Below are 25,043 nucleotides of genomic sequence, written 5' to 3'. Positions count from 1 at the left end.
AATAGCAATATCAGATATAGTTTGCACTGTACCTTTCACACTCTGAGTAAATGCAACATGATGTAGTGAACTAAGGTCATGGAAGTCCCAAATTCCACCCCGAATACTCGAGTTAATCTTACGCAGGATAGCAGTGGAAGGGATATAATAAATAGGCTGTAATGGCCATGACAAAAGATTGGGAAGAGGAAGGCAACAGGAAATGAGACTCCTGCTAGCTAACATTTAATACCACTCCCTAACCTCTGGGCTGAGCTTTCATCATGGCTTCACTGCAGCAACCCCTCTCCCCACATCAAAATGGTTGTTGACTCACTTCAAAAACCAGAGTGGCAGCAACCCCAGCAAAAGATATCAGGCAACCAAAAAAACACCTTGCTCCAGATCTGGCTGGCAACTGAATACCAGGATCTGTGGAGGAAACAAACATGGAACTCCCGAACTTACTGACTAACAGATAGCATTTAGGCAACAGAGAACCCAGAGGCAGAGCTCCATCTTCCCAAGATACTCCAATCCTGAGCTAAGGAAATATTCTCTCAGGTCCTGTGCCAATTCAGATTTTGCTACATAGTCCAAACTTCACTGATGTCAGTGCACTTTGTAGGCCTTCGCACATTAAGGAAGGGAAAGCAAAATCTTTTTTTAAATAATTAAACACTACATAGAATTATTTACTGTGTTTGAGTGTTTTACCTATGTCAATAATATTTAAATTTTAATTATTTACATCATTTTAATGGCTTTAGCATCTCCAAATGTCAGGGATATTTTAAAACCTGTTGAACACCTCTCACAGCAGCAAAACTGGGTCTAGGTCTTTACAGCCGAAGTCGTTAGGAACAGTCTGAGGGGGTTGGGCTTCTTCACCACACATAGAGGTCCTATCATTATTTAGAACACACCAATAACCAATGACACTTGGTTCTACAAAGTACAGACTTGTGTTCCAAATAAGATTAAGCATGTATATGGAGTGATACAAGCAGCAATTTCATGAGTACCTGTTAGTATAGAACCTATGGACACACAGGATGAATGGAACAGAATACACCCTATCCATCTTTTCTAGCACTTGTGTAGAATTCAAATCTCCTGCTGTCTTTCCTCATTTTCATCAACTGGATAATATTTCCTTTACATGCTTGCCCGTTCTCCCTTCAATTCCATCTAGAGTAAGGTATTCCTTTCAATTATTCCTCACGATTCTACATCTCACTATTCCTTAGTCCCAAATTCTTCACAGGAAAATAGAAAGCTATTCAAACTATTACCTCGTCTTTCTAATATTCTCTTACCTTTAAAAGTCCTGGATCACAACATAATGACCCAGCCCTGTAATTTCTTTTTTTTAAAAAAAAAAGAGCCAACTATTCCCTTGAATATTTTTCAATAAATTAGATTTGAAAACTAACATGGGGCTGGGAAGGTGCACAAGTGCTTCCGCTTGATCCTAAATTCATATGTTCATAATTAAGCATTATTTAATGATGGACTGATATGTGGAACAGAATATAGAAATTTCCCCAGGTCTCCATGTAGATTCTGCTAGCTAAACAATTTCCTTGCGTGCGAACAGTGAAGGAGAACTGGTTGCCACTCATCCTCTGAAATCCTCCCTGCACATCTAACATCAAGAACTACTTGATGAGAAAGGCACATCCAAACAGGATACCTTAAGTCAATCACTTACTTCACATTTGAGAAAGACAAAAATCAGGAGGGAAAACAAGAAAACAGAGTCAAAGCCATCAAGTGGTTTTAGTAAGAGGTGAGGATAGTTACAACCTAATTGTAGTAACTTCAGACATGATCAACGTCATCAATTATCATTTCTTCCATATACACACAAACCCACTGGCACCTGAAGAAACCACAAGCTCCTTCAGTTTACTAAATTCTGAGGACAAGGTCACATCCATTTTTCTGGCTTCAAGGACCATTACTATACATGTACTTACTGCTGTACAAGACAACTTCAATTCACATTCAGAAGTTAACTTCCCTGTTTAACCCAACAATCGCTGAACAGGCTAAACAAGCCAAAAATTCAACCTTACAGGAAATATGATATTTTACAGAAAATCTCTAAGAAAAGTGGAGTTTTTTGTCTCCCTTGAAACAGTTACCACTGTCCTATTTAGCTGCAGTTTTGTTTTTATTTAGAACTTCCGACTCACCAATCTCTTTTTAGATAGGGAAGCTTCCTGTCCAGAATTCTGTCATCACTTAATACAAAGGAACCACCCACTTAATCTTGTGATTTGTCCCAGTAAACAGGAAAAAAACTTAACAGACCACCATTTTCATATTTCTGAAATAAACACAAGAAAATTGAAAACAAGTTCAATGAAAGAAAATAGTTGTCAATTTCTGTTGCTCTCAGTACATGAATCAATTTATCCTCTATAATCAATAGGTTCAATTCTAGTTTTCATCACAATCCAGCAAGCATACAGCAGTGCATCTGTGATCAAATATAGCAGATTTCTCAAAACTATTGTGTAAATTGAACATAAAGCATTCAGGCTGTAGACTATTTTTGTTCTTTACAAAGGACTAGATGAGGCTAGTATACAATTACTAGTTCCTTTTCCATATATTTGCCAGCAAAGAAGAACTAAAGTAAAATTATTTCTGTTTTTGTATACCATATACAGGTTGATCTACATAAGACTATAAGATGGTAAGACATAGGAACAGAGTTATGCCTCTCAGCCCATCAAGTCTACTCCACCATTCCATCTTGTCAGAATTATCATCCTTCTCAACCCCCATTCTCTTGCATCTTCCCTGTAACCTTTGATACCTTGAACTAACCAAGAATCTATCAACCTCCATATTAAATATATCCAATGGTTTGGCCTCCACAGCCGTCTGTGGGAATGAATTCCATAGATTCACTACCCTCTGGCTGAATAAATTCCTTCTCATCTCTGCTCTAAATAGATGTCCCTCTATTCTAAGGCTGTGTCCTCTGGTCCCTGATTCACCCACTATAGCAAACATCCTTGCCACATCCACTATATCTTGGCCTTTCAATAGGTTTCAATGATATCCCCCTTCATTCTTCTGAACTACAGCGAGTACAGGCCCAGAACCATTCCCAGGATCATTCACATACACTAACATCAATGTAAACCAGGAGTCTTTTAGTTACAGTTCTGAACCACATTAGCAACTCCAAACCGAGGTCAAAATCCATTCTGGGCTGAACAGCAAACTACAAGGTTACTAGAGCAGAGATGGAAAAAAAAGTTCATACAAATTAACATCAAGACATTTTTGTAATGAAACAGCTATATGACTAATTCAGCAAAAAGCAAATTCCCCTCCACACCACCTTTAGATTGGCCTAAATTGCTATTAACTGCATGACTTAGCACCACCCTACATCTTCTATCAGAGGGAGATCATGCCATGCCCAAACTGTACTATCAGAAATGCACAGGCTTGATGGACATAAGACTTTTCCTTGTTTGTTATTTTTGTACATATGTAATATGTTTAAAACTAAATCCACAGAATCGTGGCATTCCTTATGGATAATCCCACAGTAATATCAATGGAAACATCCCACCACTGGGAGACTTTGAAAGAAAAATGTACTTTATATAGATATAAAAGCATTTACTCTGTACATTTCATTTGTGGTACAAAAGTTAATCCTTGTAATTTTACAATACAAACCTGATTTAGAGATACAACCAACCATAATTGGATACCAAGTTAATGAAAAGGTATAGAGCAGGGATTCCCAACTTTTTTATGCCATGGACCAATACCATTAAGCAAGGGGTCAGTGGTTTAGGAACCCTTGGTTTTCAAAAGGTGCTTTGATTTTGTGGTTTGGAGTTTACTTAAATAAACAAGGTTGAGGATTTAAGGGAGAATATTCCAAAGCACTTATATATCAACTGAGGCCATTTCTGCCGATGGCAGAAGAGGTGTGCAACAGACTTGGAAGAAGAGAGAAGGCCACAGAAACAGATGGCAAAGCAATTTAAACACAAGGAACTGAATTTTAAATTGAAGGCGTCAGGTACCAATGTTGATCAGAAAAATCAGAAATGTTGCAGAAGATGGCCAGTACATTGGCAGAGTTTGATACGAGCTGATATAAAGCTCATGAGGATGAAAGGAAAAAAATAGCTATGTCTCATGGAAATAGACTGTCAGCAGCAGATAGTCAAAATACTGAAATGGAACTTGCAATGAAAGCACTAAGTTGCAAGCTCAGCTCAAACAGAACTTCCAAGATGGGAAGCTGTCCGTAACCAGGAAGAGAGACATGGAACTGGAAGGTCAGAGTTTGTGACAAGGGCAACCAGTCTTCAGCATCTCCAAAGTCCCCTTGCAGGAAATTGCGGTTCATCTGGTACTGAATAATCAAAAACAGGCAGTGGAGTGGAGCTAATTTCATGTCTACATATGATCTTGTTTAGGAGAAACATATGGAACATCATTAATGAGTACAACAGTATTAAAACCAGAAAAGGCCAATACAGAAGATTACTTTGCCATAATCTGGTGGATAAAAGTGAAATCAATTTGGTCAACAGGTGCAAATCATGATACTGTATCAACAACTAAGATTCAAGGAGTGAAAATGCATTATGATCAAAGTAGATCATGCAATTTGCAACAAAACCCAGCAGGAAATTCAAACAGGAAAGATGCACATGGATAGAGAAAGCAACATATTCAGAGCTACAAAAAAGAATCTTAAAGCAAAAAAAAATGCTGGACTTCTGAAACACAGGTATAAAATGCCGGAAATATGCAGCAGGTCAAGCAACATTAATGGACAGATAAACACAATTAATGTTTCCAGTCAATGACTTTTTATTAGAACCACAGAGGAGTCAAGCTGAGACATTTGTTCAGAAGAACAAAGGGTTGAGGATGAATATTCTGAAAGGTCACAAGTAACTATTTTTCAAAAAGAGGTAATCACTCACCATAACAGGTAATATAAAAGTCAATAAGAAAAGCTGTGAATGTTTGAAATGAATTGGGTTAGGGCACATGGTGCAACTCAAACAAAATCAAGCTCAGCAATAAGATGAGGGTAAATAACAAAGAAACACATCAACGCAGGGATAAAATAAGGCTTCAGCCCCACCACTGGCACCTGTCCCTTTAGCGACCAAGACCACAGGGTCTAGTACTTCCTCATGAAACTCCTTTCAGACATGACCTAAACCATCTTTCTGAGGTGCCATGTTATTGTAAGTTTCCATTGAAGATAAAGTGACAGCAGAAGGGGCAAGTAATTGGTCAGAAAGTCATTAACCATGATCTTAATTGGTAGATTTAAGATTGAGACAATAACAAAAAGTAGAAGATGGACAGTGGTTAACTTGGCATAAACGTCTCAGAATGTGGGTAAAATTTTGTCACCATTATTCAGGAAATAGTTAAAATGCTAATAAATATGACTGGCCACACATCAATGTACGATGTTCAAACTTAGAGATTTGCCTTCCAAGTTATAATACAGGTACGAAAGGAACACAAATGAACTATTTCTGTGCTTAACTGAGGTGAGAAAGTTTGTGTTGAAGCTTCAGATCAATTCCATAACGAGCGGATAAAGGAAGTTACTTGCAAAAAAAAGCCAAGGAGAAACATTCTTCAGTCATGTAAACAGTGTGCGCAGCCAGCAATTAGCTACTTAGAGAACAGCTTGGTTAGGATCTGAAGAAGAGCTTTCGAAGCACAGTTCATGTTTATGACAAACTAGGCACCTTGGTACAATTTTTTGGGGGGCTGGCAGGGTCAGAAATGAGAATTAAAATTAGGTTCCACTTCTGAGAACTAATTAGTTCTAAAGCAACTACATATTTTTTTTACAATATGCATGGGATAATTTGTATTTCACCCCTTGTCTTGAAAGCCAGTAATATTATTTGAATTGTTATAATTTGTTTGTTAGTTTTCCACAAGCCCAGTTTCTCTATCCCATTAAGTGTTTAGTTTCGTCCGAGAAATTAGTTGATCTTAGCTGGGGAGAGAACAGGGGTGTGCCAACCGACCTCTGTGGTTTAGGGTGGGGAGCTGTAAAATCAGCCAAAATTCCTCCTCCCAATCATCATCTAATGACCTCTGAACAAAATGCACATTTGACAAAAATCAGAGATCAGCCACTATTCCTTCTATAGTCAAGTCTCCAACCAGTTGTTTAGATTCCACCTGGATAATCCAAATTCAGTTTTCAGCAGTAAACACAGACCACTGAATTTTTAAACATCAGAATCGTGAAAACATTGCAAACTTTACCAATAAACGAATCTGTACTTCAATACTGGGCTGTACAGCACTTAACCCAATACAAAGGCAGATCATTTAGCATCCAGTTAAAAAAAAAGGTTCAATTACATCTGGTTCTTACCAAGGCCACATTCTTCTCTACAAATACTAAAGCAAACAATTTCAGTAAATTAGTAAATTTCAGTAAACTAGTAGTGGAAAGTGACTTGACACTCCCCTGTTCTTCACTGCCTTCCCCCACCCCACTGTGCAAAGTTTAATGCTGGAACATCCAGCAATCTGCAGCAGGGTCATACTTGCCAATCCTCCCCAACATCTTAACCTCAAAAAAAAACAAATAAATCCAGATACAACACCACTTCAGAAAGCACAGATAGAGTTTACGATGTACCATCAAGAGCACACAAGGGACAGATGCCCCATTTGAATAGAAGAGCCCAAATAACTAGAGCTTTTTCTTTCGTGGTTCACAAAGCAAGTCATACTTGCAGCTTCCAATACGAATTGCAAATCTCCCTCTTTTGTCTTCCTTTTGTCCTTCAGAAACAGACTGTGGAAAGAATCTGGACAGAGGCCCAAACACCACCATAAACTACAAATCTGTAACTAGGCATTCTGCCCTAAAGAAAACAGGCTCCTGATCCCACCCAGCTCCCCAGCGTAGGTCAGACACCTCAAAGTGCAACTTAGCCAGCAATAGCTGTCTCATACTAACACAAAGACAGATCTGACTACGGGCCCCTATTACACGTGGCCATGTCACAATGAGCAACATTCTACAAACAAAAGGCAGCTCACACTATACCACAGCTATGCACAGCTCTGCTACTGCTACTCAAAACAAATATGCATTCAACTCAGGATGGTGGCAGCAGTGGTAGAGAAGGTTGTTCCTATGAAGAAGTGACTTGTTCCTGACCTGTTAGCAAAATCGTAAACCGTTGGCAGCCTTGGGAGGAGAGGCAGTGAACAGGAAAATAAAAATCAAGCTGTGGCCAGTGTCTCTTCAATCAGTTGATGCTATTGAACATGGAACACTCAGAAGACCACTCACTTAAACTATGTATAATTGCCAAACCAAAAGCCCGATGTATCATTTCAATGTTCTGTTACTATTTTTGTACAATGGATGACAACTAGAATTAACATGCAGCAAGCATTTTACTGCAACTTCCACAACTAGGAATTTTTTGATAATTTATTTATTTACTCTGAAACAACAGCTATCATTTAGGTAAATCAAGAGAGGATGATTGATAAACCTGAATATCATTTTCGAGCTTACTCTTCAACACTGGTACACAGCTAATCCCATCTGTGAAGGAGGAGGGCTGAAAATCCTGCATCAGATTCTGAAGCTTCCACTTTGCAGCCTTATAATCCAAATGCCAATGGATGGATTCAAGATCCACCCACCAGGACACAAGAGCTTCAACCCGATCACAAGGGGTGTTAATATAATGCATCCAGGACAAAATAAAATTATGGGCACTGCTAAACTCACATTGAATTTCTATTAAATCCCAGTAGTTACATTTATATAATTTTATGGTGAAAGGAGGAAACAGATTTATAAGCTCCATAAAAATTCTCAAATGAAGTGTTCCATAAGCTTTTTTTAAAATGATATAGCAGAATTGAACTGCGCACTGCTCTTTAAATTTTACTCACTAAAGTCAAATGCTCCATCTGTTTGTGAACTATTCAATTAGCTTACACATTGCAACTAAGATACAGCTTTGGAGGACCAATTTTAATAAAGTATGTTATCCTTTTCTGTGACATGTTACTTTCATTCTTTTTTCATCAGGTTTCCTATTCAATGTTTCTTCCAGTGAAACTCCAGGTGAATACAGATTTCAGAAAAACAGACCAAGTAGCTGGAAAATCACACACTACTTCTCCCTTTACCAAGTAATCAAACGTGCAGGCAGAAATCACATTGACATACCCTATACCAAATACCTGGTTTTCATGGATTTTGACACTAAAGCAAGAACATGCAGTCTCCACATTTTTAGCTTTAATTTTAGTAATACACATACTTTTTGACATGTACATTTGAATGTGTCAATATTTTTTCAAAACAAGTGAGGTCACAGCCCATCTATTATTTTGCAAATTACCCTGTTTGACCTCATCAGAGTGGCTGTTGGACCACAACAGGAGGCTTCAACACCTCTAATTTAACATTTCAGACCATCAGCAAGGGTGCCCATTCTCAATCACTACCCATGTTGGAAAATGCACACAAGCAGAGTCAGGTTAGCCGAGGTCAGGATTGACCTCCCACATGTTACACATGTAAGTAAGCCTGCTGACATACACCGTCTGGGATGACTGAGACAAAGAATGGCCACCCATTGGGGATGCATCTGGAAGCTGTGCAAAGACACCGATGACCCTTCTTAGAAATTTAGGGATTAAAAAAAAACCAAGAGGAAAACCTTAAAATTCAATAGTAAAACTTCCATAAGTCCATAATCTCAATAATGAGGAAATGGTTCAAGCAAAATGAATTTTGCCAGATTAAATCAGACACAAACCATACACACATTTCCCACACTCCATTAGTGGTTGTAGGACATCTGCTTGAAATTCTGCTTCAACAGCATATGCTGGGAAAATTCAGCAGCTCAGTTCTGATGCAGGGTCTTCAGCCTGAACCAAACAGTTTCTCTTCCCACAGATGCAGCCCGACCTGCTGAGTTTTTCCAGCAATTTATTATTTCAGATTTCTAGCATCTGTAGTTATTTCTGTATTTTCATCTGCCTTATATTCTTAGCTCTGGATTACAAACTCGTGGATTCAGGCCGCATACTGGATTTTATTTTAAAATTAAGAATGACCAGTGTAGTAGTGAAGGAGTACTTTGGGGTAGTATCCCTCACACATTCAACTGAACAGTGAAAATCCAACTGAATCACATGAAGCTAAATGTTCTGCCCCCTAGGAAAAATGGTGATAAAGCCATCACCTCACCAATTCAAAAAAAGCCTTATATGAACTCCACATTAGCCATGTAGGAGCAACTGTAGTCCCTCACACAAGACTCGTGTGCAATTTTTACCATTACTCAAGTCAAAGTCACACAGCACTGAAAAATGCTTTACATCCCAGCAAATCTATGCCAACCATTATGGGCCCAATTGCACTAATTTCTTTTTATTCCCTTTCCATGCCTCTTCCCCCACATTTCTTCCCTTCCTCATCTGCACACTGAGGGTACTTAAATGACAGTTAACCTACCATTGCAGGATATCAAGGAAACACACCTCATGCCCTCGAAATCAAAGGCAGAGTTGCCACAACGTAATTCGTATTCAGCCACATCCGAGCAACGTCAGGTCCGGACCAAGTGGCAAAAGGAGCAGAGGGGAAGGCAAAAGTATCATTCTGCAAATTTAACTATTCCAAAATTTACATCATGAGTATTTTCAACATTAACTGCACTAAAAATCCATGTGTGTTATTCCAAATCAGCCTACTATTCAGCTATTTTCCTTTCAAAACACTAAAAACTTCACAACCTTTACACAATTGAATCAGTCCATCCACAACTTCAGCAGAATGAAACCTCAAGATTCAATTGAGATCATTGTAGAAGGACTTCCAAGCTTCTCTCAAACTCTGAAAAACTGATACTTGCTTCCATTTATCGACCCTAGTAGTTTTTATGCCACTTAAACACCTACATAATTGACCAAGGTGATCAGGGGTCAATTTTGAAAATAGTCAGAAAAGTTAAATATTTTGTTGCCAAGATACAGCATTTAAGCATTTAACCATCTAGCTTAGAAACAAGCCTTCTTGTCAGTTGATTTTATGCAAGCCCTTTAATCCTTCATTTTCTTATCATTAAAGCCTTTGAAACCTCTTAAAAATGTGCTTGGACCCAGTACCGTGTTCTTGGATGCCTGATTTCAGTGGACAGCAAGGAAAAGAAGAGCTGTGAGGCATTGTTAATAAAGCAGCAAATACAAATTATGATAAAGAATATTCACTAAAAAAAATCCAAGATGCAGAATCAGTCAGGGTAGAGCTAAATGACACGGGCAATAAGCATTAATGGGATTCGTCACTTGGCCTCCAACCAATAACATGGGGGACAACAGACCAGCAAGTTAGAGAATTAATCATAAATATAGACTGCTCAAACCAAATTAGCAATAAGACATAGGAGCAGGAAAAGGCGATTCAGCCCATCAAGTCTGCTCCACTATTCAATCATGCCAATTTATTTTTGCGCTGAACCCTATTTCCTGCCTTCTGTCCATAACCTTTGATGCTCTCACTAATCTAGAAGCCATCAGCCTCTGCTTTAAATATGGCTGCCACAGCCATCTGTGGAAATGAATTTCACAGATTCACCACCCTCTGGCTAAAAAAATTCCTCCTCATATCTGTTCTAAAGGGGCATCCTTCTATTCTAAAGCTGCATCCTACAGTCATAGACTCTCTGAAAGTAGCACAGAAAATAGATTTGCAGAGTTAGAAGTGGATTACATTTTAGACAAGTTGTTCTCTAGCTGAACAGCTAACGAGCTATCTGGGTTTGGGTACTGTGCAAGGGGGTTAATCAATAATCGTGTTGTGCCGCATCCTTTAGGAAAGATAGAATTTAAGGTAGTATGTGAAATAGTTCAGTCTAAAACTAGTGTCTTTAATTTTACACAAACCAACAAATGTACCAGTGAGCAGGCCATGAAACACTGAGGAACATTCACTAAAAAATATGATAGTAAAAGAAAAAAAAACAAAAAAATACAAAAAAAAATGATAGTAGATAGGAAATGGTCGACATTTAAGAACCAAATGCAAGAACACATCTACATCTGAAAAGGAAAATAGTCATACGATGAATAAAAATGTAGTCTTAGATCCAAAAAAGAGTCAAATAAAGTTGTCAGAGAAAGTAGAAAATTAGGAATAGTTTAGAATTCAGTGAAAATGGACAAAGATTAAGGAAGTAAAAAAGAGAGTACAAGAATAAACTTGGAAAGAGATAAAAGTGAATCATGAAATCTTCTTAAACAGGAAAAAAATAAAGACAACAAATGAAGCTCCTTAGTTTATATTAAGGGGAAAAGAAATGCAGAGAAATTAAAGTCTTTAGTTGACTTCACTGATGTGGACACAACTTCCCAGAAATGCCAGGTAACTAAGAGTCCAATTGAAAAGGAATTAAAGGAAACAATAAAAATTGTTCTTGAGAAATTTCTAGGATGGATAATCTGAATCTCAAAATAATAAAAATTGAAAAGCAAAAGAAATAATGTATGAATTCATTATTACTATTAGTTATTATTTTCCAAATTCTACATGTTAAGGAACAGTTCCTACAGTGGAGAGTAGCAAATGATTTAGAGGTCAAGGAAGAAAGAAAACCCATAAACCATAGAATGGATAACCTACCAGTTAGAGGGAGATTATGATGAAGGATGTGCTCGCAAGATTCTTAGATGATTAGGTTGGGATGTGACAAAGTTTACAGAAATTTATGAAGGGAAATGCTTTTTTTGACAAATCTACTTGAGATTTGAGGGATTATGGAAAAACCAGTAGATAACCTGTTTTTGAATTTTCAGAAGATCTCTTTAACAGCCCAACTCAAGAGGTGAGTTTGGGAAATCAAAGGATATGAGGTTGGAGAAATAGAACAAAGGACTGAAAACTGGTTGGTGAGCAGAAAACAAGGAATAAATGGGTCTTTATTAGGATAGCACATGACAACTTGAAGTAGTGGGCATCAGTACCTGGGCCTCATCAATTCTCAATATATAATGACTGTGGGAATTGATTATAATATTTTTAAGCCCATCATTGACACTAGAGTTGTCACTGAGAATCATGAAGATAATGCAAAGAAATTTCAAGGCAATTTAGACAAGTTCAGTAAGTGGACAAATACACAATAAACACAGCATAGTGTAGATGTATGTAAAGTTATTCACTTTGGAAGTTAAAACAAATGTAGCCCATTAGTTAAATGATGATAAATCAAGAAATAATGTAGACCAGTGCCTGAATCAAAACACTGGCTTTCATTGCAAGAGTGTTTGAATATAGGCACAAGGATGTCTTGCTCAATTACAAAGAGTTTTGGTGATACTGTATCTTGAGCATTGAACAATATTGATCTCTCCTACAAAAACCTATACTTGTTATAGACAAAATGATCCATGAACTAGCAGCACTGTCATATACAGAGATTCACAAACTTCTGACAGGGCTTGAAAGACTACATGCAAAGAGAATGTTTCCTTGATTGAAATGTCTAGAACTAGTCGTTATGTTCTCAGGTTATAGTATTAAGGCATTTATGACAAAAATGGTGATATTTACTCATGCAAAGTGTAGTGAACAGGACGGATCATCTACCACAGAAGGAAGTAGAGGCCAAGCCAATAAGCTGTCAATATATAGATATCTACATGTAAAAAAAATGCATCTAAAGGTTAAAGGAGTAAAGCAGGAAAATAGTTTGAGGATAGAGGATCTAATATTATCATAATTGACAGGACAGGCTCAAACAGACAAGCAGCCTACTCCAATTGCCTTATTGTGGATCTCACATGCATTAGCCAGCAAAGACCATATGAAGTAGAATACCTGTACCTGGTTCAATACCCAACTCAAGTGTAAAGATATCCACTTTCCCTAAAATATCAAGGTTGATCTCAGCAAACAGACTGATGATCAAATATGGGATTTGACCAGTTTTTCAGTTAAGTGCAACCCTAGTAGAGATGTAGTCTCATTTGCACTAGACACCCCTGTAACTAAGACTCAGTATTCAAACATGAACACACCTGCAGGAATTTCTCATCCTCCAAGGTTAAACATTTTAACAACACTTTTTCTTATAATGCACCCACATTTTCATTAGTTAGTGCTTTCAATTGAGAAATTCATTTTTTTTTTAAATGGTAAGATTAACCTGGATAGTTAACAAACACTCAACCACAACTGCACACTTTAGAATCCTGAGTTAAGGAACTTAAACGTCCTCTACATTTACTCCCAGTTTCTTCCATGACTCAAGGGATCTAATGAAGTGTTTTTCCCCCATCATACAGATTCAGTAAATTCTGTACACTTTCCCTAATGTTCTCCTCATATTTACGTCTTTTAAACTGACTCCTTCTGAAGCTCACCCAGCACTGAGCATGTCACATTGGACTGAGTCATAACGTCCTGCATTTGTACAGCATCATCTGTCACATTAAAACATTCTAATGTACTTTACCATCTGTGCAGTGCTGAATAGAAACCCCACATATAATTTCCATACTGGGGCTAAACTTGCTGAACCCACCCTGGGTGATAATTAAATCACAAAAATGATTCTCAGTAAAAAATAAAACACAAGTGGAAAGGAACTTCTGTGGACTTTACAGGAACCTTCACAAGGGTGTTGGATCAAATCAGCTGGACTACCTTCCATGGGCTAGCAATAATGTCTGCTAAGGCACACAATAAGGGAGAAATGCACTTAGCCCATAGTATTTAAGGGCTGCTGTCCTTTCTGGAATAGAGCAATGACCAGAAATAACCTTTGAGATACAAGGACCCAGATTCAAGCACTGTGGAAACTTCTGCTTGGATTGATTCCTATTGCCTGTTCTAACAAATACCTCAACTAATTTTATATTCTAATAAAAATTCCCTCGAGCATTTTGTAAGGTTTTTTTTTAAATTTAAAAAAATACTAAACACTAGAGTACACTGAAAAAATTAAGTAACTTTGAAGAATATTTTGGTGCTATTACCCATTACTACATAATGAAAATGAGCTATAACTAGCTAACTAGGCCATCATTTTCACTTGTTTACAAAGAAATTTTTATTTAACTACGTCCAATAATTCAAAAAACGTAAAGCTCACTTGGCAGTTACCCATCACATCTGAATGCCAGTCCAGCTAAAACCTACTGCAATTCTAAATAACATCAACAAACTGACTTATTTCAAGTCATCAGCGTTGAACAAAGTTCTTCCTCAAATTGAAGCTCAAGCCTCAGGAAATCAACCTTTCCATTCTAACAAGCAATGGTTTGGGTGGTGTAAGTTACACTATGTTCTACACCAAGTAGCACCCACAATGACAATTACAGCAACATTCTTACAGAAAGCTCAAAGATGAACAAGCTCCTTAAATGGTACATTGCAGCATTGGGTGTGGAACTCAACAGGAGGAGCAGAAAGCCACTTTATCCTGATTTGGCCAACTTCAGCAGGGACATGAAGAGCATATTGATTAGTATCATCACCTTATGAGCTGATGATGACAAGAGTCTGTTGATCACCTCAACCTCTTGCAAAATGAATGCTCTTAGGCAACTGCCAAGCTCAGCCATTGTTATTCCAACTTTGCAAGAGCTACAGAGACTTCACATTTCATCAGATTTTATCAATATATCCGGTAATGTAGCTATACCCAAGCTCAGACAGCAGGGCTTGACATATGCTAATTAAACAATTATATCCCAACCTCAACTACTAGTTGTCCATAGCAGTTATTCAGGAAAGTGACATTGAATACATCACAAATAGCCATCTCTTTCTAAACCACGGACAAGTGCATACAACCGTACTGACATGACAAAGCAGCAATAAACTACAGCTAACCACACATCCTGATTCTTATTAAGTAAAGCGCATCATCCTGTAAAGTACTGCTACTAGAAGTCCTCAAATTCAAATCCAAATCCCAATCAGGCAATTTCTGCAGCAATTGGAATAACTGATTTAATGCTCCTCGGCAGGAAACAAAAACAAAACCAGGACAAGTTGTTATGCCTAGCCATTACCAAACAAACCCTGCTGGACAACATTCTGAAAGTTATGAGTCTGTGTTAGTACCCCTCAGCCAAACATTCACTGACAAACTCAAGAGTTGGCATTTTGTTAAGATGTTGACCACTGTTGATTAAGACACTTTTAGCTAAAACTGAACTTGGATTCAAGTGAAGGCTTGAGAATGTGTATAACCCAATGAAAATTCACACAAAGGCATTTGTTGGTTCTAATTGTGACATCTATTAACACAACCTAATTTTAACAGCAAGGATGGTGACATAATGAGGTATAAATGCACAAACCCAGCAATCACAGATCACAAGTGTTCTCATAGCAAACATAGATTTTGAACAATTCAACTGCAGAGTTGATATTCTACAGTGCAATTTACCCAAATGGACATAGAAAAACAAGTTTCTACATTCTTTGAGTATACTTACATAGGCATTTCCAGAACTAGTGCTTCTCATATTAATTACAATTTTGCTATAATCTATTAACACTCATTAGAAGGCAGCATTTTTTGTATGTCATTCACTCATCATCTCCACACCAAACAGAATTTAGGACTCCTGCTTGCCATTGACTTTCATTAGAAATAGATTCTAAGAATCCACATGGACAAGGATGTCATCTGATTTTCCTACTGCAAAAAAAAATCACAGGCTAAAGAACTGAAAAACTGTTCATTCTGAAGTTCATGGAATGCCACCAGCTGCAGGTACCAACTCAGTGTGTTACTATCTTAGTCAAGCTTATGACTGCTCTCACCTAAAGCTCAAATTCCAGCAGGAATCATGAGATCAGGAACTGATTTTCCAAGTTCCAAAAATGCAATGGATAACCTACATATTAGCTACCACCTCAATCCAGAGTAGTTATCGGATGCATCGCAGATCACAACCAAACCCAGTAAGACTTTGTGCATCACAACATAAACATTGATTATATTAGAAACTTAAGCATCAGGAAAACTCTGAACTGAGCATCTTCAAATTGTAACTATGTTTGTTTTACCTGCAAGTTCAACTTTGAAAGGAGGCAATTGACAGGATACTAAATACCCTCACTTTTTGCCCACTTATAACAGAGCAGGCTTTCAGGGGTCATCCCAGCCCTTATGGATTTTGTACATTTCCTGTACCCGTCAGCTATGTGCACATCAGAGGAGACTGATGAGAATCAGAAGGTTCAGCCATTTTCTAAAAATGCATTCTAAAGAAATATTGCCATAAATGACCTGGATGAGGAAGTGGAGGGATGGTTTAGTAAATTTGCTGATGACACAAAGGTTGGGAGTGTTGTGGATAGTGTGGAGGGCTATCAGAAGTTACAACGGGACATTGATGGGATGCAAAACTGGGCTGAGAAGTGGCAGATGGAGTTTAACCCAGATAAGTGTGAAGTGGTTCATTATGGTAGGTCAGATATGATGGTGGAATATAGCATTAATGGTAAGACTCCTGGCAGTGTGGAGGTTCAGAGGGATCTTGGGGTCCGAGTCCATAGGACACTCAAAGCTGCGGCGCAGGTTGACTGTGTGGTTAAGAAGGCATATGGTGCATTGGCCTTCATCAATCGTGGGATTGAGTTTACGAGCTGAGAGGTAATGTTGCAGCTATATAAGACCCTGGTCAGACCTCACTTGGAGTACTGTGCTCAGTTCTGGTCACCTCACTACAGGAAGGACATGGAAGCCATAGACAGAGTGCAGAGGAGATTTACAAGGATGTTGCCTAGATTGGGAGGCATGCTTTATGAGAATAGGTTGAGTGAACTCGGCCTTTTCTCCTTGGAGCGACAGAGGATGAGAGGTGACCTGATAGAGGTGTATAAGATAATGAGAGGCATTGATCGTGTGGATAGAGGCTTGTTCCCAGGGCTGAAATGGCTAGCACGAGAGGGCACAGTTTTAAGGTGCTTGGAAGTAGGTACAGAGGAGATGTCGGGGTAAGTTGTTTATGCAGAAAGTGGTGAGTGCATGGAATAGACTGCCAGTGACGGTGGTGGAGGCGGATACGATAGGGTCTTTTAAGAGACTCCTGGATAGGTACATGGAGCTTAGAAAAATAGAGGGCTATGGGTAACCCTAGGTAATTTCTAAGGTAGGGACATGTTCCATGCAACTTTGTGGGCCGAAGGGCCTGTATCGTGCTGTAGGTTTTCTACGTTTCTAAAAAGTATCCAAACCCACCCATCTTGTTTAAGATCAGCAAAGTCACCAAACGGAGTTCAGCGGACATCAAGCAGTTGTGAACCAAGAGGCAGCACTTAGCCAGCAGTCTGAATCAGAGAAGATTCTTTTGAGCCCAGTGCCTTTTGACTGTAATTGTCAACATTTGCTCAAATCAGACACCTCAGGTGCTCTTATGTTACATAAAGCTGTTTCCATGATATCCTTCATAAATTAATTACACCAATTATGGAACCAGTTTAATTTATGTAAAAATGTTGAGATCTACAGTGTTAACTTCAATGAAAGCTCTAAATATACTGTCCTACAGTCATCTTCCATGCAAGTTCTTAGAAGTAAACCATGAGAAATAAGTTGTTTTTTTTAAAACAACTCATAAAGTGTTTGAACAGATTACGACAGAAAAGTGTACAATTTGCAACGTCACTTATGTATTTTTCTTAACATAGTTGAAAATTATACAGCATGTACCCTTCAACAATTTTTCCTCCAAGTTTGGTAAACTATTGTTATTCAACTGGTCACCTTAGCCTGGTTTCAACCACTCAGTTCCACCTGCAGTGCAGCTACTTAAACAGGTTGTCATCACCTGGCCAACACATAAAACCCTATGCCAGGGTTATAAATTTTCTAGTCTCTAGCACAGTCTTGCTGGGAAGGTACAGTTCTTGCAAAAGCATACTAACTTCACCTCACATCCAATCAGAAAGTAAATGACAGAACTCAACTCAGCTGAACCAGTGACATACCAACAGACATGATTACACTACCAGAGCAAAAGTTGTACTAAAGAGCGCCACAAAACATCTGTTGGCAGGTATCCCACACATTTAGAGCTTTATGTGGGTTCTTTTGTATTTTAAAACTAAATTTAAACAGTCAAAATCCTTTTTTTAAATAAAAGCACAAATACAAACACATTCTTGAACCATTCCAACATTCCATTTTCCACAATATTCCTACAAAGAGGCTGCTTGCTCTTCTAGCAAGTGTTCTATATTTGAGGGTTTATAATATCATTCACCATCATCAGCATACTTAATCATGACACCCCCAGTGCCCAAGTGTTAATTCAAAGCATGTGTCAGCAACTAGTCAAACTCATCATGACAACTGCCACTCACCACGAGGAAAATCCCCCAACACAAGTCTTACTCAGTACATAAAATTCTTAATGAGATCTTAGCTGTTAAGATTATTTTTCCACCAGTCAAATCTATTCTTAAAATAATTAATTTTCTGCAAAAAAAGAGTTGCATTTAATTTTAAACACATTTCTAACAGTGTTCTTAAATCATGCACAACAATCTACAATGTACAATTCTGAAGGCTCAGATTCAAAGCAGATTGATCTTGGACTCTCACTGCATTAAATGTACCCCAGGCACCTGCTGAAAATCATTATATGTACCATGTACCAGTATGCTGAAAGTTCAGTGACCAAAGGCAAATGGTCCTGTTTATATGAAGACCACCTTTCACTTTTCACACAAAATTACAAATTCAAAATATCTGATGTCCTTGAAACAAAATGTATTCACTTTAATAAAAAGTCTACAAGGAACCATGTAAACAGACTTAATGCCACTTCTTTAAGACAATGATCTACTTGCACTTGTTTCCTGTTTTAAAGCAAGGCTCGCAGCAAATCCATCCAAAATGATTCTTTTGCAAATTAACCCAGATTATAAAGACCAGAAAAATACAATTCTTTTCATTCTTTCTAACAAACACTTTAAAATCACAGAATCTGTAACTCATACAGATTTATTTTGACAAAAAGTTTCTCCTCCCAGAAAGTTGAGATTCTATGCACAAGCATCAACACATACTACTCCATAAAGGAACACAGAAGTTGACAACCAAGATCGTGTACCAAAATAATTATCCAGAAGAACTTTTAATTAACTCACATAATCATGAAAGGCTTTTGCTTCACTCGAATGTTCACAAGTGTCTCGCCTTTCAGGAGCTGCACAGTAAAGGTCCCAAAATACACTGATAGAAAAAAAGAAGAAGATAGTTAACAATTTCACTCATTCTAAAACACTGCACTCAAATAAATAATGATAAAAGAGCAGATGGGTATCAAATCTCCAAGATTAGTTACAATTCAAGAGCTTAATGAATTCACAGAATTAAAAAGCAGCAAATTCATAATCAACTCAATTTCTACTTTTCTTACAAAATTTAAAGAGCAAAAAAAAGTGTGTTATTTATGCTGAGTAACAATCAGTAAATTAGTGCTCAGGCATTTTACTGCAAATACCAACAGTGAGGAATCAGCTATAATTCCAAGCCATCAGCTTCTTTGTCCATTTCAAAGCTTCTATCAGTTCCATTCACATCTGTATGCTGCACATCCACAATTCCCCTGGTTCTACCCTGGGCCTGTATTCACAGGTGCTGCTTTACTAAAACATTTACCTGACTGACCCTATAAATTTGCAAACTAGTCTGTCGTTATTTTATATCATTAGTGTTCTACTAACATCTCTCCAGCTTCTATTACATCCACTTCACAGTCCTCAAAATGAACAGGCCCATTTGCACCATTCTAAAGTTAATCATCATGATGAGCCTAACACTTCTACCCCATCACTCATCTCACATTCAACTCCAAATTCTCACAAATGCAACAATCCCCATCAAGGTATGCTGTTGCAAAGACCAGCAGCCTATCAAGAGTTATAAACTGTGGTTTCCTCCACCAAGCTTCTCAAGTCCTTTCTGAACTCGCAGAGACTCTCAGATAAAGAGAGACGTATTTGTTGCTTTTAGTTTAATCCATAAAATCTCCCCTCTGCCTCCAACTTGAAAAACAATCTTTTGCAAAGTTAGGAAACCACTCCAAGTATCAGCTACAGTTCTTGAAGTTTAGCCAGAAAATGTTTTTTGCGACTTCATATTCATGCCTGTCCTGTAGTGCAAACATAAACTTTCTATTCTAGTTGAGTATCTTATTGACAGTAACAATATCACCCCTCAGTCACCATTACAAATTGCACGCTTAAGATTCCAAATACCTCACACTGTGGTATACAAGGAAATTTTACAACAGGTGACCAAATGATTGCATTAAAAAGACAAACATAACACACCCTTCAAATAGTCAATAGCAGCAATCAGTACCTCTAGTTAGTTCTTAACCTCCCTAGCCTGAGGGTCACTAAGGATATTGGTAGCACCCAAGCAGAGATCAGCAGTGACCCTGACTGAACCTGAATTTTTTTGTGATCAGTAAGAATCAAACCTCATAACAGCTCTCACAACTACATTAAACACTGTTCTTTTGGACAACTTACTCCCAAGCCTTATACTTTTACCATCTTCACTCAACTCCTCACCATAACAATATAGGCAACATCACAAGCACAGCAGGGGCAGTTGTTTCAGAATGAACACTCATGCCTTGCAACACTGTCACATTTGCATCAGTAGGTGGCTGGCAATGACCAAATTAAAACCAAAAACAAGCTTCTTTACCAAAACCATTAGGATACAAATAAAATGTGTTACTATTCTTGGTTACATAGAAGACAGGTTTTCAGACAAAATGAAGTCAAAAGAATTTTTAAAAGTTCTATCCAGAAACCACCACTAGTTCCAAGCATTTGGTGACTGCTCACACAACTGCAGAATCACAAATCAATAAAACTTTTCAAACCAGAAATTAACTAATCAATGGTAGAGGTAGAAATTACAATTCCTCACTGCCACTGAAGATGAACTAGAAAGTATGCAACCACCAAACCATAAACTTTGTCCCATTGGTGATCTTGGATTTATTAACTTAAATGAGAAATATCTTGCTGAGTACATAGAACTGGGTGGGAAATACTTGTACCACACACTCCCCCAAACAATCAAGTCAAATGAGATCAAACATTGCATTTTCCTATATTACAGAATAACTGTTCCTGTATCAACATTTCAAGGATCATATTTAACATAATTGACAAAGGAAATGATTAAGCATTTAAACTCGCACTGCAAAACATTCAGTACAAAAAAAAAATCACACCCAAGAAATAGATTCTAATTTTCAATTCCAACATATTCATGAGCACTGGCATTACATGGCGGTAACTTTGGCCCACCCAAAAGTTTGTATGTTTACATACAGAAATACGTGAACCAGTAAATGTTTGACATTAACATTACGGCAATTTACCCATTCTGCTATAACAGTCACATTCAACCAAATTACTCCACTTCAAAGATCTGTATATTCAAAAGACAATATACACATTCCCTTGTACAGACATCTCTCCTATTCCTGCTATGGAACTCTTAATTCACTTCAAATGGAGGTCTCTAACAATAAACACAGCCAAAGAAGAAAAAATCAATACTTCCTGCTCACTCCACTGCCCTCAAAATAGAGGCCAGCCCTCAAAATCCACTCACATTCTAGGAACAGCTTCTTCAAAGTAAATCTATCAAAGTACATATTTGTCACCATATACAACCCTGAGATTCATTTTCCCGTGGGCAATCACAGTACAAGAAACACAGCAGAATCAATGAAAGACTGGACCCAACAGGACGGACAATGTGCAAAGAATATGTAACTGCAAAAACGGAAAGAAGAAAAACAATAATAAGTAAATAAATATCAAGAACATGAGATGAATACTCCTTGAAAGTGAGTCCCTAGATCGTGGGAACATTTCAATGATGGGGCAAGTGAAGTCATCCCCTCTGGTTCAAGAGCCTGATGGTTGAGGGGTAATAGCTGTTCCTGAACCTGGTGGTATGGGAAGTGAGGCTCCTGCATCTTCTTCCTGATGGCAGCAGCGGCACTAAGAGTGCATGCCTGGATGATGGGGGTCCTTGATGATGGATGCTGCCTTTCTGCAATAGCTCGCTGTGTAGCTGTGCTAATGATGGGTGGGGGGGGGGTCTTTACCCCTAACAGATGGACTATGTCCACTATTATTTTTGTGGGCTTTTCTGTAAAAGAGCATTGGTGTTTCCATACCAGGTTGTGATGCAGCCAGTCAATATCATTTCCACCACACATCTAAAGCAGTTTGTCAAAGTTTTAGATGACATACCAAATCTTCTCAAACTTCTAAGAAAGCAGAGGCACTGTTATGCTTTGCCCATAATAGCATTCACATGCTGGGCCCATGACATATCCTCTGAAATGATAATACAGAGGAATTTCAAGTTGCTGACCCTCTGAGCCCCAGTGAGGGCAGGCTCATGGACCAGCAGCTTCCTTCCCCGCAAGTCAATAATGATCTCCTTGGTCTTGCTAACACTTATGGTGGCACCACTCAACCAGGATTTTCAATCTCTCCTGTATGATGATTCATTACCACCTTTGATTTGGCCAATGACAGTAATGTTACTGGCAAACATAAATATGGCAATGGGGCTGTGCTTATCCTCTCAGTCATAAATATAAAGCCAGTAGAGCAGGGGGCAAATCACAGCCTTGTGAGGGGGATCGTGGAGGAGATGTTGTTCTTCTGCTCCACTATTAGATTTCTGAAAAGACCATCCACACTACTTCGTTATTCCTCTTTTGCACTATTTATTAATTGTAACTTAAGAGTAATTTTTAATGTCTTGCACTGCTTTGCTGCCACAAAACAAATCCCATGACATGTGTCAGTGACAATAAACCTGATGCTGAATACCCAACAAGCAAAATTAACACCTAGAAAGCCACCAGGTGAGGATCTGAGCCGTGAAAAGCAGATCTGCTTCACCAGTCTGTACAGAGGCATGTGTTAGTGTGTAAACAGAGGTACTTCATAAGTACTGCTTCCATTTGACATGATAACTTTCATGGATAAGAACACACAAAATAATGCGGGCAACACATCCAGGATCCTCAATTCATCTCGGTTAACAAGAATTGCTAGCTACATGGATGAGGTGTCAGACAACTGCTAACATCTGTGGAATTACACCTCAGCAACAGGCAACATGTTCTTTAGAAGGGAGAAAAATCAAAAGGTACTTCCTCCCTCCTCCACCACCCCCCAACACATCCTGTTTCCCGCATGCCTCATGCATCTTCCAAGGTCTCAATAACCACTGAATCAATTCTATTACCTACCAATTCTTATAACCCACCTAAACACAGCACTTTGCTTCCATTCTCCTTAACAAAGTAACAATATTGAATAAAGCAGGCTTGAGAGAAAATTAAACCCACACAAGCACAGTGCCCTGAAGTCTTGAAAACAACACAACAGTTTATAAACAATACGTAGTAAAAGCAGTTACACACACGAAATTTTTAATCACGGAAATTGACAAGAATTTACACATTTCAATAACTAAACAGAGCTACATGCTACAAATTGCAAACAAACCCTGCACAGTACGATTTAAAACTGATAAACTATAAACAATTTAATATTTAACCAGATCCCAAACTTACATTTTAGCAAGGGATGCCTGTTGCTACTATAACCCTTTGTGTTGATCCCAATTTATCAGTAACGTTTGTTATAATGTTACCTAAAAGTTACAACAGAAGCCACAGAATCAAGGTAATACAAAATATATTTATGACTGGGAACAATGTGGGACACTCAAAATTATCTACTTACCACCACCAGGAGTGTAAAAACCCAGGAGGTTCTCCTAATGTAATATTTTTCTCCCATCGTATCTGTAAACCAAAAGCAAAAAAAACTCAGAATAAGTCCAGAAGGAAAACGGGGAGAGGTGTTGTTGTCGGGGGAAGACAGCATTCAAAACTAGTCAGATGAATAGAATTTTTTTTTGTTTTGTAGCCACAATAAATGGCAAAAGGTTAACACAATTCAAAATGGAGGCGAGATTGTCCGCCTGAGAAACAAAGGCTAAAGCGGAGTGATGGAGACATTGAGTTACCTCTGAGAGGAAGGTCTGTGCAGATTTCTGTGCCCCGACATGAAGCAGATATTCGTACACGTACAAAGCCAACCTGCAGGCGAAGGAGACACAAAGGAGCCGGTTACAAGGCTATCTATTTATTACAGCGGGAATGCGGAGCGAGAGGGAGAAGAGGGAGAGAGCAAGTGAGGATCTGGAGGGGGGGAGGTTGTCATCGAGCGACGCTGCACCCAGCCAGACCCGCCGGACACAATGTTTCATTCAGCTTCTTCAAAGAAGCGGAAACGCACAGCGTGCAAGTCAGAAACAAATAATAATAGTAATAATAATAATAACGAAAAGCAATTTAATCCCTGAGATTTGCAGCGGCCGCTGCCCGGCCCCGGGGAGCCTGTAAACGCTGAGAAATTCCGTATATTCTGAATAACAAAAATTAAACTTACTTTTCTCGAGCTTGCCCGTCCGAGGGCACCGCCGAACCTTTGCTTTTAGCGAACATGCTTTTTGGGGAAGGAGCTGCCTGGCGTCGGGCACCTGTCAAACCATCAAACCCGGGGCGACCCCATCGCCGCGTCCGCGCACGCAGCCCAGCCCCGGCAGCGGAAAGGGCGGCCTTGACCCCGCCTTCTGTGCTAGAGTGACAACGAGATCAATCAATCAGATGCCGAATATGGACGTCGATCTCTAGAGTTGACCAATTGTTACAAGCCCTTGTACGTCAATCACTCGAGAAGGGCTCGCCCCTCCGCCAATCAAACCCAGTTGAGTGGGCGGGTGTTTCCCGGTGGAGTGACTGGCCAGTTTGGTTACTGAGACGGACTGCACTGATTGGCTGTTGAGAGACATCGACAGGGGGGAGCCTAGAAACAGCGTGTCCAGGAGTTTCTAAACCCCCTCTCCCTCCCCTTACGCTATTCCGGGCTAGGACAG

The 25,043-nt window shown here is 38.7% G+C and overlaps 1 protein-coding gene across 4 annotated transcripts in view; it reads right to left on the bottom strand.

The window, feature by feature from the left end:
* Nucleotides 1–24,737, bottom strand: part of ssbp3a (single stranded DNA binding protein 3a) — a 183,546-nt gene extending 158,809 nt beyond the window's left edge. Inside the window, exons 1-4 of one of the 4 annotated variants that reach the window (XM_063063945.1) lie at nucleotides 24,557–24,737; nucleotides 24,132–24,204; nucleotides 23,846–23,907; nucleotides 19,184–19,268 (exon numbers count right to left, since the gene is read on the bottom strand). In XM_063063945.1, the coding sequence (XP_062920015.1) occupies nucleotides 19,184–19,268; nucleotides 23,846–23,907; nucleotides 24,132–24,204; nucleotides 24,557–24,612 (276 nt within the window). In that variant the 5' untranslated portion in view covers nucleotides 24,613–24,737. The remainder of the gene's footprint in view (nucleotides 1–19,183; nucleotides 19,269–23,845; nucleotides 23,908–24,131; nucleotides 24,205–24,556) is intronic. The other 3 variants (XM_063063946.1, XM_063063947.1, XM_063063949.1) reach the window with 3 other exon arrangements.
* Between the last annotated feature and the right edge of the window lie 306 nt (nucleotides 24,738–25,043).

The sequence above is a fragment of the Mobula hypostoma genome, chromosome 12 (genome assembly GCF_963921235.1).
Source record: "Mobula hypostoma chromosome 12, sMobHyp1.1, whole genome shotgun sequence".
Lineage (NCBI taxonomy): Eukaryota > Metazoa > Chordata > Chondrichthyes > Myliobatiformes > Myliobatidae > Mobula > Mobula hypostoma.
The sequence above is the reverse complement of the archived record's forward strand: the minus strand, read 5'-3'. Positions and strand labels throughout refer to the sequence as shown.